Here is a 14,326-nt window from a genome sequence, read left to right on the forward strand (position 1 = left end):
ACCCTGAAACAGAAAGCAACAGAATGTCCTTGAGAGAACTGTTGCTCAGGAGCAATCCCATGAGGTGGGCCCTGCACAGAGATGCCTGGAGTGATTTGAAGAACCCCACTCTTTGCTCCAAACCTCCCAATCATTGTCCCTGGGCCTGATACCCCACAATCAGACCTTACTGCCCCTTACTCCATTTATGAGCACCTGCCATCTCCTGGCACCAGGCTAAGCACTGGGTCAATGCTTTGAGTTACATGTTACCTTATCCAAGCATTTTCTAAGATGAAAATACCCTCTAGGAAGGGTCATGCACCCCAGTTTGAACTGATTGTGGGTTTCTTTCTTATAAGATAACAGAGGACTGGATATCTTTAGCAAAAAGGAAGCTAAAGTTCAGAGGGCAGAGGTGACTGCAGAACTAAGGACCAAGACAAAGCAACCACCTGGCCTTTTTCCGTGGTGGATTTCAAGGGGTTTCATCTCATTCCTTTATCCTTCACCAAGACAAACACACCCATTGTCCCCATTAGCAGAAGGAGTCCCCATAAGGGCAGCGTACAGCTGGGTTCCATGCGAGAGAGCAGCCAGGGGCTGGCAGCCTCGGCCCTGCTGCGGAGGGGTCGGGCTGCCTTTCACCATCTCCAGGGTGAGGACACCCTGAACCAGTGCCTACTCGCTTCCCAACAAGTCCGGGGCTTGGAGTTCAGGTAATTAGGCCCTTGGCAATCTCACCTAAGCCTGCCAATAAAACAGAGACAATCACCCTCAGCCCCTATTCAGGAGGGAGGAAAGGAGGAGGCAGGCAAGTATGAAAACTCTGCACGCTGAGTTCAAGGTGTGGCACAAAAAGGAGAATGCTGCTAGTCTATAAGCAGCCACTCCAAACTCCCCACCTGCACCCCATACCCAGAGCTTGCTCCCTTCCTGCCACAACACCCTGGCCTCTGTCCACCATCATCATCCAGGGTGAAAGGGGGCACCTGTGGGAGCAGCAACCCAAACAAAAGCCAGGCAGTGAGGATCTATGCTTGCAGAGGCAGGCTTTCCCCATCATGGCTCCTTCCATGGCAGAGGAGGGGAGGGAGGGCACCAGAATCCCCAATCCCACCCCAGCAGCCATAGCCACCCTACAAAAAAGTCATGAAGAATGCTCCAGAGTATTCAAGTGCAACTGAGTGACTTCTTGGTACCCTGCCTTATGTCACCATCAGCCATCGGGGGCTCAATCTTTGTTCAGGCTCTGCAGAATGAGGACCATTTCTTAACCATCTCTACATTGGCACACTGTCCAGCAGGTACCTGACATACAACTAGGACTTCCCTTTTCCTCCTAAATAACACTAATACTTCTTGCATATGACTGCAGTGATGGGGGATCCTGGCCCTTTTTATTCCCTTTATCAATTACACTCACTCCTAAGACCACAGGGGAAAGGGCTTTTCTGTCACAGGGTGGGGAAGAATGTAGTTTAACAATAATAATTGCCACTTACTGACACTTGCTAGGGGTCCAGTTTAAACACTGTTGAGGATTATCTAATTTAATTCTACCTAAGGGATGGGTACTATTCCCCCCACCCCCCCGTTTGCAGACAGGGAAACTAAGAAAGAATTTTAGAAATTTGCCCAAGGTCACACTGAAGTTTTAATGAATACTTATTTCATTGAATTGAAGGCTTCTATTCTGTGAAGAACTAGTAGGAAGGAGGGGAGAGGTATCTTGCCCCAAAAGACTCCAATCCCATCTCACCAACATGCAAGCAGACCCGGGAGCAAGCTGGCAAGCCCTGCAACTCGCTCCTCTCCTTGGGTGTCACAAGGTCGGCTAGCCTAACAGAGTTTGGGGGCCATCTCTGAAGTGGCTACACTCCGCCACCGTCTGAGGCCTTCGAAGCTTTCAAGGATTTCAAATGCCTCCACTGCCTCTGCCTTTCTTTATTAACGCTGCCCTTATCCAACAGGACCCTCCTTCTCTCGCGGGATGGAGGGCGGGTGCATCACGGTAGGATCCGCCGGAGTTGAGCTGGGCGGCCCGGCTGTCTCACTTCCTTCCCACCACCCCCGCAGTCTGAGCTGTGCCTCGCGCGGAGAACTTAGGCACTGCAGTCAGAGCTGGGCCTGCGACTCGCCAAGGCCGCGGACCTGGAGTGTTCTCCTGGCCCCCGGCAGGAACCCGTGGAGACCCCTGCCACCTCCGGGTGCAAGTGCAGCAGGAACGTTCCTCAGACCGGCCAGGACTGCGGCGACCGAGGATCAGCGGTCGCCGTTGCTCCCCGCCTCTCTGCTCCCAGGTCTACGGCCAAAGGCCGGAGCTACTGGCTAATTTTTCACGCCCCCCAGACCGCCTCCCTAGGTGACGCTACAGCGTGTGCGGCTCCTTTAAAGGCTGTGGGTTCCGTTCTTCTTTCCCTTTCCACTGGATGCCAAAATATGCAAATCCGGGGACCGGAATCTGCAGCCAAATCGAGACGGAGAAGGGGCGCGGCCGGCGCGTCACCGGATCCGCTCCTTGTATGGCTCTTCCCGGCTTGGCCCGCCGCCCCGCGACCCTCCCAGCAGTCGCCAGGGCCCCTCCCGCGCCCAGCCGGGCTCACACGACCGCCCACGCCCCCAGGCCCGGCGCTCGCCCCCCTAGGGAGGGAACCGGGGGCGGGAGGCGCTGCATGCCCTGATTCCGGCCGGAGCCGGGGACCGCTGCAGAGCGCTCCCTCCCCGCGCTGCGCGGGCGGAGGAGAACCCGGGGACGCTGAGCCTCCCCTGTATTGGTATGGGGAGCCTGGCGGGAACGGCCTCAGGGGCGGGGGAGAGAGGGCTCGCGGACGCGGGAATCCCTCCTTTTCTGAGAACTGGAGAAAATCGGGGGAGGCCGGGCCTCCCACCCACAGTTCTCCACCGAGTGAAGTGGAGGGGAGAAGAGCGAGGTTGTCATCCACCCCCACCACGATGTGCAGCTCGGGAGTTCCTCCCACACGTCCCCGGCCCGCGTGGCCCTCCCACGGAGTGAGGCCCGGGGATCCTGTCTTCCTCCTTGTCAACACTCCCACTCCCCGAAAAATGCATGTTCCCTAACCCGGCTCCCCAGCGGGGGACTCGGGATTCACCGCACCCATACGGCCACGGAGGAGGGAATCCTCCCACGCCACGCCGATGTGATTTGGGGTTGCTCCCCCACGCGCCCTTCCTCTCCTGCCCCCCCACCCCCGCGGCCGGCAGCGCGCGCGCTGGGAGCAGGCCTCGGGGAACGTAACAGACGCCCCCAGGATCTGCTGCCGCTCCGGGAAGTGACAGCGCCCCGGGGTCGACAAACAAGCGGCCCTAGACTGCACTGTGCCACCAGACAGCAGTGGGGACAACCCGGTGGAAGGCGAGGGCGAGGGAGAGGGTAGAAACTAGGGAAGACCGCCGAGGTGGCTCAGACACTGGGTTCGGCATGCCTCTGCTGCAACTCAGTGGTGGGCCCTTCACAAGCAGCAACAGACAGCAATTGCGCCTGGGCCTGTTGGGCCCTCCTGCCATCCCGTGGCCAAAGGGAGTGCTTTGAGACCATTAGGGAATTTATCTGGAATTTGGTGCAGGTGTTTTCTATCCCCTCAACTTCATTCCTCCCTTTTCACTCCCAAAACTGCACAACCTGGACCCCAAAGGTGTGGGGTTCTCGCCTCCCGCGCAGCCGCCTTGCAACTGCCAATGTCCCCGGCCACAGCGTTCAGCCGGAGTCAGAGCAGGGTCAGGACCCCAGGGGGCGACAGGGATGTGGACGGCAAATAAGAGTGAGCGTGGCACAAAGTTCTCGGAATACTAGACCAGGGATCCCTGACACGCTAGAATCCTCGTCCAAGGGACGCATTCCCTTTCTCCAGTTTCAAGTAGGGTCCTGGACGCGAGGGAAGCGTCAGGAGCGGGTCCGAGCGCACACCTTCCGGGTTCCCCAGAAGTTTCCAGGCTGCAAAGGGACCTCGCCGGGTGTTTTCAATTGTCTTGCTTCTTGCTGGGGGTGTCGGAGGCCACTTGCAAACACCTACTCCACTCCTGCCCCCCCCCTTTACCAGTGCGCTCTCCCTAGTGCAGACCTCAAATAAACACACAGGCTGTTACTGTTTTTCCAACCCCACGCTGCGGGCTTTACTCTTTGCGTTCAGCTGCATCCCTCTTTCTCCTCTCGAATTCTTTCCTTCTCCTCTATTTCTCTCTTTCTCTCTGTTTTTTTTTAAGATCCGCGAGCGGTGCGGGCGCCGCACGTTGGCTGCGGCCCGCTTCCTGCTTTCTAATGTTCCATTGTGAGGAGCTTCCATTGTGACGTCGCGCCCCTTCGGCAGGGCTTTGTCTGTCCATATATGGGCAGCTACGTCACGGAGCTTTCCCGGGGCTCAGATAAATAGGCTGGTGGAGTTCCCTGGCTGGGAGCTCTTGGGCAGCAGTGAGCTTGCTAGGAAGCGGCGGGGCTGGTGGTGGTGGTTGCAGCGGCGGCGGCAGCGGCAGAGGCGGCGGCAGCGGCGGTGGCGGCGGTGGTGGTGGCAGATCGGGGGGCGGGGGGGGCCACCGGCGCGCGTCTGTTTGTGAGATCAACACTGAGGCCGCATCCAAACCCCTCGGGCCGAGATCCCCAGCCCAGCACCGCCCCCCCCAGCACAGTCCACCCCTCCCCCTACGACCCAGCCTCTTACGGCACCAGCTGAGGCGCCCAAGAGGATTACCCCCCTTTGCCCTCTCTCCCACCCACCCCAGAAAAAGAGAAGGTCCCCTCCCCTGGCCCACCCCTTCCCCTCTTCCCTCCCTCTCCCCCCGAACTTTCCCTCTCGCATGCTTTTCCCTTGCACCACGGATCGCCTCTCGGATGCCGCTTGCCTGGAAGCTGCGTTAGGAGCGAGCGGCGGCGGTGGCGGCGGTGGCGGCGGCGGCAGCTCGGGAGTGCTATGACCGGCAAACTCGCCGAGAAGCTGCCGGTGACCATGAGCAGTTTGCTAAACCAACTGCCTGACAATCTGTACCCCGAGGAGATCCCCAGCGCGCTCAACCTCTTCTCCGGCAGCAGCGATTCGGTAGCCCATTACAATCAGATGGCTACAGGTAAGGGCGGCGGGGAGGCGGCGAGGCAGCGAGGAAGGGAAGGGAGAGAGAAAGAGGAGAGAACGATGGCTGGCTGGATGGCTGGATGGATGGAGAAATGGGGGGCGCGCTGGGAATTTTCCGGGGGGCGAGCTGCTTTTCCCACCCACTCCTCCCGCCCTCCCCGATCGGGAAGGCTTGGTTGGCGACGCCACGGTAGAAGCTTCGGTTCTCCCGGGTGGGGGCAGCCGCCGACCAGAGGGAGGTAGGTGCGAGCGGCTCTGGGGTTCTCCACTTAGGGGGCGCGATCACCCGGCTACGCGCAAGGCGTGGTGCTGTCGCCCCCTTTACCGGGAGGAGCCCAGCGTCCCTTTCACCCGCGCTCTCCCCCCTTACTCCCTCAGCCTCCCACCCGGGATGGAGCCATGTGCGGCGTGGAGTCCCCGCGGTGGGAGAGGTACTGCGACGCTGCCTTTCCGGGGCGTTCAGCAAAGCCGTGGGGGTGTGGGGACGGCGGGGAGAGAGAGGGGGTCCAGGGTCCACCCGCACGGGGGCTGTCACGGGGGGCGATCCTCGGGCGGAGGAGCTTGGGTAGAGCGGCCACTCCCGCAGAGGAGACACCGGCCGGTTTTCCGCCGCCCTCCACCCTCGCTAGCTGAGGCTGGGCTTTTCCCCTCCAGCAAGAGCCTAAAGCTCCTTCAGGCCCCGAGGAAGCTGGGGCCGCGGGAGGCGGCGGGAGAGCGCCCTTTACGGGCAGCACCCCCTCTCAGCGCCGAGGACAAAGCGTCGGAGCGCTCGGGGTCAGCAACCCGCGCGCAGTGCGCGTGGGGGCCTCGTCGGGGCAGGAAAGGCGCGGCGTCCGGGCGCGGACAGGGCTAGGGGAAGAGGCCGAGGAGTGAGCGCTAGAGAGGGAGAGCCCGGCGCGCTTTGGGTCTGAAACTACCTGTAGCTGCAGCTACCTGCCCGCCCCACCTCGGGAACAACAACAATGCTTCTGGCGCGCGCGCGTGTGTGTGCGTGTGGTACGTGAGTGTGTGCGCGGTGTGTGCGGTGTGTGTGCAGCAGCCACTCCACACCCCGATCCGTAGTATTTTGCTGTATCCAGGTTGCGCCCGGGAGCGCGGCACCGCCCGCTTTGCGCCGGGCGCAGCGTTCTTCTTACCCCATGTGCTGCGCCCTCCACCCGGCCGCACCCTCCACACCTGGGCAAGGACCTGGGAGCCCCAGCCAGGGGGCCAGCTCAGCTTCACTCACCCCTCCCCTCTCTTCCCCGCTCTCCGCAGAGAATGTGATGGACATCGGTCTGACCAACGAGAAGCCCAACCCGGAACTCTCCTATTCGGGCTCCTTCCAGCCAGCCCCCGGCAACAAGACCGTGACCTACTTGGGAAAGTTCGCCTTTGACTCCCCTTCCAACTGGTGTCAGGACAACATCATTAGCCTCATGAGCGCAGGCATCTTGGGGGTGCCCCCTGCCTCAGGGGCACTCAGCACGCAGACCTCCACGGCCAGCATGGTGCAGCCGCCACAGGGTGACGTGGAGGCCATGTATCCGGCGCTGCCCCCCTATTCCAACTGCAGTGATCTCTACTCGGAGCCTGTGTCGTTCCACGACCCCCAGGGCAACCCCGGGCTAGCCTATTCACCCCAGGATTACCAATCGGCCAAGCCGGCCTTGGACAGCAATCTCTTCCCCATGATTCCTGACTACAATCTGTACCACCACCCCAACGACATGGGTTCCATTCCGGAGCACAAGCCCTTCCAGGGCATGGACCCCATCCGTGTCAACCCGCCCCCTATTACCCCCCTGGAGACCATCAAGGCATTCAAAGACAAGCAGATTCACCCGGGCTTCGGCAGCCTGCCCCAGCCGCCGCTCACGCTTAAGCCCATCCGGCCCCGCAAGTACCCCAACCGACCCAGCAAGACCCCGCTCCACGAGCGGCCCCATGCGTGCCCGGCGGAGGGCTGCGACCGCCGTTTCAGCCGCTCGGACGAGCTGACCCGGCACCTGCGTATCCACACGGGCCACAAGCCCTTCCAGTGCCGAATCTGCATGCGGAGCTTCAGCCGAAGCGACCACCTCACCACTCATATACGCACGCATACAGGTGAGAAGCCCTTTGCCTGCGAGTTCTGCGGGCGCAAGTTTGCGCGCAGCGACGAACGCAAACGCCACGCCAAGATCCATCTCAAGCAAAAAGAGAAGAAGGCAGAGAAGGGGGGTGCACCCTCTGCCTCCTCGGCGCCCCCAGTGTCCCTGGCCCCTGTGGTCACTACCTGCGCCTGAGGCTCGGGCCCCCAGATCCCCACTTTTTCCCTCCAGTGTCTCCCAACTGCTCGCCTGAAAGCAGCGGGAAGGCTAGCCACGGAGGCGCACGGGCCGCGCCCTGGCCTCTCTCCATGGACGTAAGGTCCCTTGTTTCCCGTCGATGTCCCCCATTTCCACCCTTTAACACTGCCAACGGCCGGGGGGCCAGAGCAGCAAGAGCCTTCCCCTCGCTGCCCCACCCTTAGCCAAGGCGTGGGGGCTGAAAGGTGGCGTCTAGCCCGCTTTGTTCAGTTCGGATCGTCTTGATCCAAGGGCCGCTGGGCAGCGCCAAGGACCTGCGGGGTACTGGAGGCGGGACCGCCCAAGTCTCGCCAGACCCACGCACCTCACGGTTCCCCCCACGTGTCTCTCGGCTCCCCCTCGAAGACCGGAGAGGGGGAGGGGGTAAGGAGCGCACCAAAGCGCAGAGCTTTCTGCCCGCCGCACGTACGCGCGCCTGCGTGCGGGGATGCGCGCGAGTGTGCGTGCTCGCGTGAGTGTTAGGCGTGTGTGTGTGTGTGTGTGTGTGTGTGTGTGTGTGCGCGCGCGCGCGCGCACGCGCGTGTTTGAGACTTGAGCTGAACGGGGCTGTGTCCACCCGAACTCTTCCCCACTTCGGGTCCCCAGGCCACCGGAGGAATGTCCCAGGCTGGGGACTTGCACGTGGCCAGATGAGACGGTCTTCCATCTGCTCGGAAATAATGTTTCTTACAGAAATGCCTCGGATGCCGCTGCCGCGGTGCTGCCGCCGCCACTTAGGGTTTAGCTCCCCAGAACCCCTCCCTTTCCTAGCGAATCCCTCTTAGGCCTCAGGGCAGTTTTGATCTGCGGGGAGAAGGAGCAGCCATCACTGAACCTGCCTTTTTAAAAAACTGTTTCCTCAGTCCCACTTTATAAAATAGATGTTCCTGAGTTTGCCCTCAGTCCTATCCCCACCTCTTCTCTGTTCTCCCCTTCTAAAACTTCTCCCATCTCTTTCAAAATCTTTTTCCAGAAAGGCAGGCCTCAAACAGCCACCCCATTTCACCATCTCTTCGTTTTTTCTTGCTCACATACCCATTTCTCCTTTCCACCTTTGATGGGCAAGCAGGCTCTTCTTTTTTGCCCTTTGTCATCACAAACACAACCGGTAGGTTTCAATTCTTTGTATATGGTGTGTGTGTGTGTGTATATACATATGTATATGTGTATGTGTGTATATATGCACACATACACACATGTATATATAACATACACACAATGTGTATTCATAGCAAAATAAAATCTCTAAGGTACTTGGCTATCCAGTGCAGTGCACCGGAATAAAGAAAATCTGTAGGCATACACAGCTTTAAATGATGTATTTTTATGAAAATTTTAACTGAGATCATATCTACATATGTGTGTATGTACATATATATATAATACATATATATACAGACATACATCTCTGTCCAAATTTTCCTCAAAGATATGGGGATTTTGGCATTAATCCACATTGATGAATGAGGCATATCTTTTCCATACCTGTCTCACTTTCTCCCTGCCCTACCTCACCTCTTCTCAGGCACCCCCTCTTGCCCAGCCCTTCTCCATATAGGGGTGACTGTTTTGGAGCAGTAGGGAAGGTTGCTCTCCGACACAGCTTTCAGCACAGTCTTGACTGAATGTACTGTTCCCTATTAGAGCTATTTCTCCTGTGGTCAGTAAGTGTCCCAGAGAGAAGGAACAAAGGTCTGGAGTTTACAGAATGTCTGTTTTTAAAGTCACTTTATGCGTTTCCCACTTTTTTTTTTTTTAAGAAAAAAAAAGCACCTTTTTTTTTTTTTTTGGTGGTGGATAAATAATACTAAAAGGAGTCTAGTGAAAGGAAGAAAAAAAATCAAAGAGCAGGGGGATTGTGGATTTCCAGGTACTTGGACTTCTTTGTAGAAGGAGAGGAAGAGGATGAAGCTTGCCAGGAGGGCCCATATTTTTTCAGCTGAAGGGTAAAATCTTTCTTTGCAGAGACAGTATTTTGCTGAGTACTTTTTATAATGTGATGATTATTAAAAAAAAAGATTTTGGTGACTTCAAAGCTGGAAGGAGGAATCAGATATCCTTTAATATTTTTTCCTTGCTCCTTCTGGTTTATGCATGGCACTGCATGATAACTCTGAGTTTTCCTTTGTTTTAATAAAACTGTTCTCAGACATTTAAGCTAAACTAAGAGAAAAATAACTTTGTTGCCAAAAGGTTGTGCTATCCAGATTTTTTATATGTCTGCATGTTTTAAAAAAAACAACAAAAGAAAATGCACTCTAACTTATGTGAACTGAGAGAAAAAAAATCAGGTTTTAAACAGGAAAACCTATGGGGAATGATATTTTTTGAAAGACTTTTGTATAAAGTTGAGTACTTAGAAAAAGACAAACCAGATGTAATATATTTTGTGGATGTTTTTATTTCTTGGATTTATAGTACCTTATACTAAGGTTAAAAAAAATATGCTTGATATTGTGAAAAGGTGAAATTCTTCACCAACATTTCATTTGCTCCTTTGTCACATTGTTATGCCAATATAATATAGTTCATGAAAACAGCATTTTTAAAAACCGAAATATTGAAATGGTGTCATGTTGTACCATTTGCACTGTGAGCAAATGCTAATACAGTAAATATATTGTGTTTGCTGACAATCAGCCGGCCTATAATCCTTATTTCTTGTTTTCATAGCATAAAGTTTTGGTTTGGCCTGTTTTTTTGTCTTGTTTTGTTTTTGGAACGTGGTTAGTTTAATAGTTTCTTATGCTTGGTTTTGCAGTTCTTGCTCTGAAAAAATGCTCACGGAGATAGTTGCAATTTGGTATTATTAGAAGTTGGTTAGAACTTTGTGTGGGTTCTGGTGTTTCAAATCCAGGGTTGAGTGTTTACTGTGGTTCTAAGAGAATACGATTCTCCCCCACCCTTCTGGGAGCTTCAAACTGCCAGAGAGATTAGGTGAACAGATGAGATAAATTCATGGGCGTCATGGCTAGTGACTAGAACCTTCTAGAACCCTTCTCTCTGGTTTCCAATGGGTATGTGAGGGTAGAAGGGAGGGGATTGGGAACTGAATCATTTTGTGACTTAAGAGCAATTTCTCTGGTAGTCAAGGGAGCACCAGGGCAGCGCCTGGAGGGTCCCTACAGCCACACTGACTAGTGCTCTTGCTAAAGCTTTTGAAGCCTGAAAAACAGGTGGAGACTTGAGAGAGGTTCTTCAGGGTTGGAGAAATAACCAGAGAGATTGAAAGCTCTTTTGTGGTCAGAAAATTAAGAAAAGTCATGTTTAAAAGTGCTACAACTTCAATCCGACTTGGACAGCCTTCTCAGAGCCCCGCTGTCTGTAACTGCTTGGGAAAGGTGGTCCTGGTTGAAAAATAGCTCTCATAAACTACCCAGGGATCTGATGCTTTTAAGAGAAGAAAGAACATTTGGGATTTGGAGAACATTCATGGAATGTTTTCTATATCAATAACCTCTTGCATCATACAACTTCTGTCTCCCATAAATGCAATGTTTCCCCCACCCCGGAACCTTCCCCTTCCTTAACTGACTTTATTTGCCAGCCCCAGAGCTTTCATCTATTTCCTTTGAAGAGAGATGTATCCTTCACTGCCTTCCTCTGTCCTCATCGCCCTCCTCCTGCTCCCCTCACCTTATTTCCCATTGTCTTTAAAATCCTTTATCCCTGTGAGGTTCAGTGTGTAGAGCAGTCTGGGCAGGTCAGTCCTCTCTTCTGCCTTTCTTTCCACCAGTCCTCTAAACCACTTGCTTGGGTCCCTCTGCCATGCATTTTGTATATTATCAGCCTCAGCCAAGTTTAGGGACTTGGTGTGTGAATCTGAGCTATGTAAATGTAACACTGCATTGTGATCAGGGGACAGTGTCTTAATACCTGAGGTGCCAACCAGGTTAACCATATGGTGACAGGCAGACGTATAGTTGAGTGTCCCTGCTCAGTAACTGCTCTTGCCACACCAGTGCAAGACCATCACAGTGAAAAATGTGGGTGGTATTTTTGGTTGGCTATAGTTACCAAGAAGTTGAGTGGAGGGCAGACCTGGAGCGGGGTGAGCTGTGGCTTTAGAAAGTGTTTTTGAAGTGAGAGAGCTTAAAGAGAATGTAGTATGAGTTTTAGATTTTCTAACCACAAAATTCTTGGTCGCTGGCTACCATCTTGAATTTCTTTCTCTCACCTCATTAGACTAAAAATTCCAAATTATAACTTTGCATACAGCCACAAGGAGGTATCCTTAACAGAGGGAGTCCAAGATGGCCAAGAAGCCCTAATAATTGAGCATATGATCCACCTCTTTGGTAAACCAGATGTTTCCTTCCAGATTTCTATGTTTTCAAGCTAATATTATCAGAGGAAGATAGTGTCATTGGGTGTCTTCGTAGTTTGCTTCCAGCCCCACCTGCACCTTCTCCAATCAAACCAGGCTTTCAGAGGTACACTTTTGTCAACAATATACTAAGCTACATGATTAATAAACTCACTTCCCATTGGTGCGTATTACTCAACCCAACCTGGTTCAACCACTGAGTTACTTGACAATATGGCAGCCCGCCTGGCTGGCACCAGCCCTGTGTGGTGTAATCTCTGATTCATACTTAAGAGCTAGATAAGGCTGTCCCAGATAGCATCACGCCAGCAACCCAACCTGCCTGGGTTCTGTAAATATGGGAAGAGGAGACTCAACCCTGAAACTTAGGGATGAAGTGGGGAAATGGTAGAAGAAAGGCCTACATGAGGCCATCAGGAGAAGGAATAAATGGAGGCTCTGCAAAGGAGGGGCCTGGCTTAAAAGTATAGAAGAGATAGAGGCATAGCTCCTCTAAAACAAGCCCTGAGGTGTTGGGGGTGAATGAAAAGATGCCTCATACACACGCACCCCTCAGGAGTGGCACACTGAAGGCAATGGCTCTTTGCAAAATTGTACTCAGTGAACTGGGGTTAGGTACAAATGAGATACATGCCAGAACTGGGGGTAAGGAGTGGCATATGTTTTTATATGATGGTGGTGATAAGTGTGTGCCTGTATATTATTCACAAGATATAAAAAGGAGTAGCAAGGTGGATTCTGGTGAACAAAGGCAGTAGCTTATGGCCAGTCACTTCTGATGCCCTTTTGCTAGTCCAGAATTTGCCTGCCATAGATGAGGGGGTTGTGAGCTGCCTTTTCCTGGCCTTGATTGGCTCCCCTGGTGTCCTGGAATAATAAACCTGGGGAAGGTAGGAGGCTTCTGTGTGTCCCAAAGACTAGAAACCATACTGGAAAAAATCTTAACAACTAGGGGAAAATGACTTTCTAAGAGGTGCCATGGGGTTTTAAAAATAGGTCATAATCCTAAATCTATCCCAAGAAGTTCTTTTGAGAAAACCCACTCTTTGTGCAGAGAAGAATGAGGTCCTCAAAAAGAAGAGGAAAGATTTGAGTGAATCTCAGAGCCCCTTGGTCACACTGTCCCTGGGATATACCCCAGAGGACGCAACCATTTCCCATCAGTCATCCACAGCGGCCAAGAACATGTCCGGCCTTGCAGCTTCTCCCAGCATACCAGCTCTTGAAACTTTACCACACTTTGCTTGAAGGTTCCCATCTACACCATCTCTAATATTTTCAACAATTGGTCATTTTCATAAAAACAGAGGGGGGCCAGAGAGGAACAATGTGACTAGGTTTTTCCAACTTGCTTTAAAATCTCTGACGGTCTATGCCAAGGTAGGAAGGGACCAGGCCTGAATCTCCTGCCTGGGTTCCTCAGCCCCATCCTCATCATGGCTGCTTTGTCTGGGGCCTGGAATTTGGGCAGTCCTGCCATCACCCCTGCTGGCTACCAGGGGCACAGTATTCCTTTGCCCACTGACTTCGGCGGGAAAACATTATTTCTTCCCTTATGGCAAATACACAGATGGCTAGAAGAAAGGTTCCTGAACAATCTTACTAAGAGGCTAATGCAAATAGAACATAGCCACAAAGCTGCAAATAGGAAGTAGAAATACAAGGCTCAAGATGGTACAGGCTACTTAATAGAAATGTTCTCACTTTTAGGGTGGGTGGGAGTTTGAAGAAACCACCATATGGTTTCTTTAATGTTGCCTAACCTGCCTCTTGAGCTTGTCTCCAGGGAGGCCCCCTAGCACATTCTCTCAGGGTAAGACATGGGGCTTTCTGGTTTACAAGATCCTGCTCTGCCCTCAAGGTTCCTGGATGAAGGGCAAAGAAGGCGCTCTCTGGGCCTCAGAATGCTCTTCCTTGACCCCAGGCGTCACACCCTGCTTCTACAGTCTTCCTGCATCAGTTTCTGGGACTCCAGAACTCACTTTGCATGGACTATGAGCCCTAGTCCTGTGGCCTGGCCCTCGCTGTGAGGCCGTCTTCACCTTGGGCTTTTACAGTGGCATCATGACCCAACCAGAAACTTCTTTTCTGACCCAGCCAACAGCTTGCCTTTTGGGTTACCCACCAAGTTCCTAGTTATAATCTCAGGATAGCTTCCCCCTCTCAGTTCCCTGGAGGAAAAGAAATGCCTTGTGCCCCTGAGGCTGGAGTCATCCCAGCCCTCCACAGGGGAAGTTACCCCTGTCTGTGGACCTGTATCCTCTGGGTGGCTCCCCCAGGGTGTGGTCACCCCCCAGATTGTATCAGGCCCCTGTCTCCACCAAAGGGAGAGGGATTAGTGACCAGAACAGAACCAGGCCTCCAGGCACGTTGGCGTCTTCTCAAGGACAGGCTGCAGGAGCTCGGGCACTTTTACTCCTTAGTGCTTTGCCTCTCCAGGCTGTCCATGTGCCTGGAGGTCTCCTATTCCTCTTTGTTCCCTTTTCCCTGCCACTTATGAAGGTCAGGCCCTCTGAGCAGGAAGGCGGAAAACTTTCAGTGCCTGTGCCATCCCAGGGTGCCAAGGACAGCCTTCTTTGGTGCACTTGTTACTTACTCAGGTCTCTGTCCTCAAGCTGAGAGGCAGG

General features: G+C 53.7%; 1 protein-coding gene across 4 annotated transcripts; it reads left to right on the plus strand.

Annotated features, from left to right (window-relative positions):
• Positions 1-4,387: 4,387 nt before the first annotated feature.
• On the plus strand, positions 4,388-10,069 carry EGR3 (early growth response 3). 4 transcript variants are annotated; one of them, XM_036889081.2, is made up of 3 exons: positions 4,922-5,058; positions 5,442-5,494; positions 6,321-10,069. In XM_036889081.2, exons 2-3 carry the CDS (start codon positions 5,455-5,457, stop codon positions 7,328-7,330), a joined length of 1,050 nt encoding a protein of 349 aa, XP_036744976.1. In that variant the 5' UTR covers positions 4,922-5,058; positions 5,442-5,454; the 3' UTR covers positions 7,331-10,069. The 4 variants fall into 4 exon arrangements, with proteins under 4 accessions (XP_036744975.1, XP_036744976.1, XP_036744974.2 ...); XM_036889079.2 differs by lacking the exon at positions 4,922-5,058 and adding an exon at positions 5,086-5,302; XM_036889080.2 differs by lacking the exon at positions 5,442-5,494 and having other exon boundaries at positions 4,388-5,058.
• Positions 10,070-14,326: the final 4,257 nt, after the last annotated feature.

This window comes from Manis pentadactyla, chromosome 1, assembly GCF_030020395.1.
Source record: "Manis pentadactyla isolate mManPen7 chromosome 1, mManPen7.hap1, whole genome shotgun sequence".
Lineage (NCBI taxonomy): Eukaryota > Metazoa > Chordata > Mammalia > Pholidota > Manidae > Manis > Manis pentadactyla.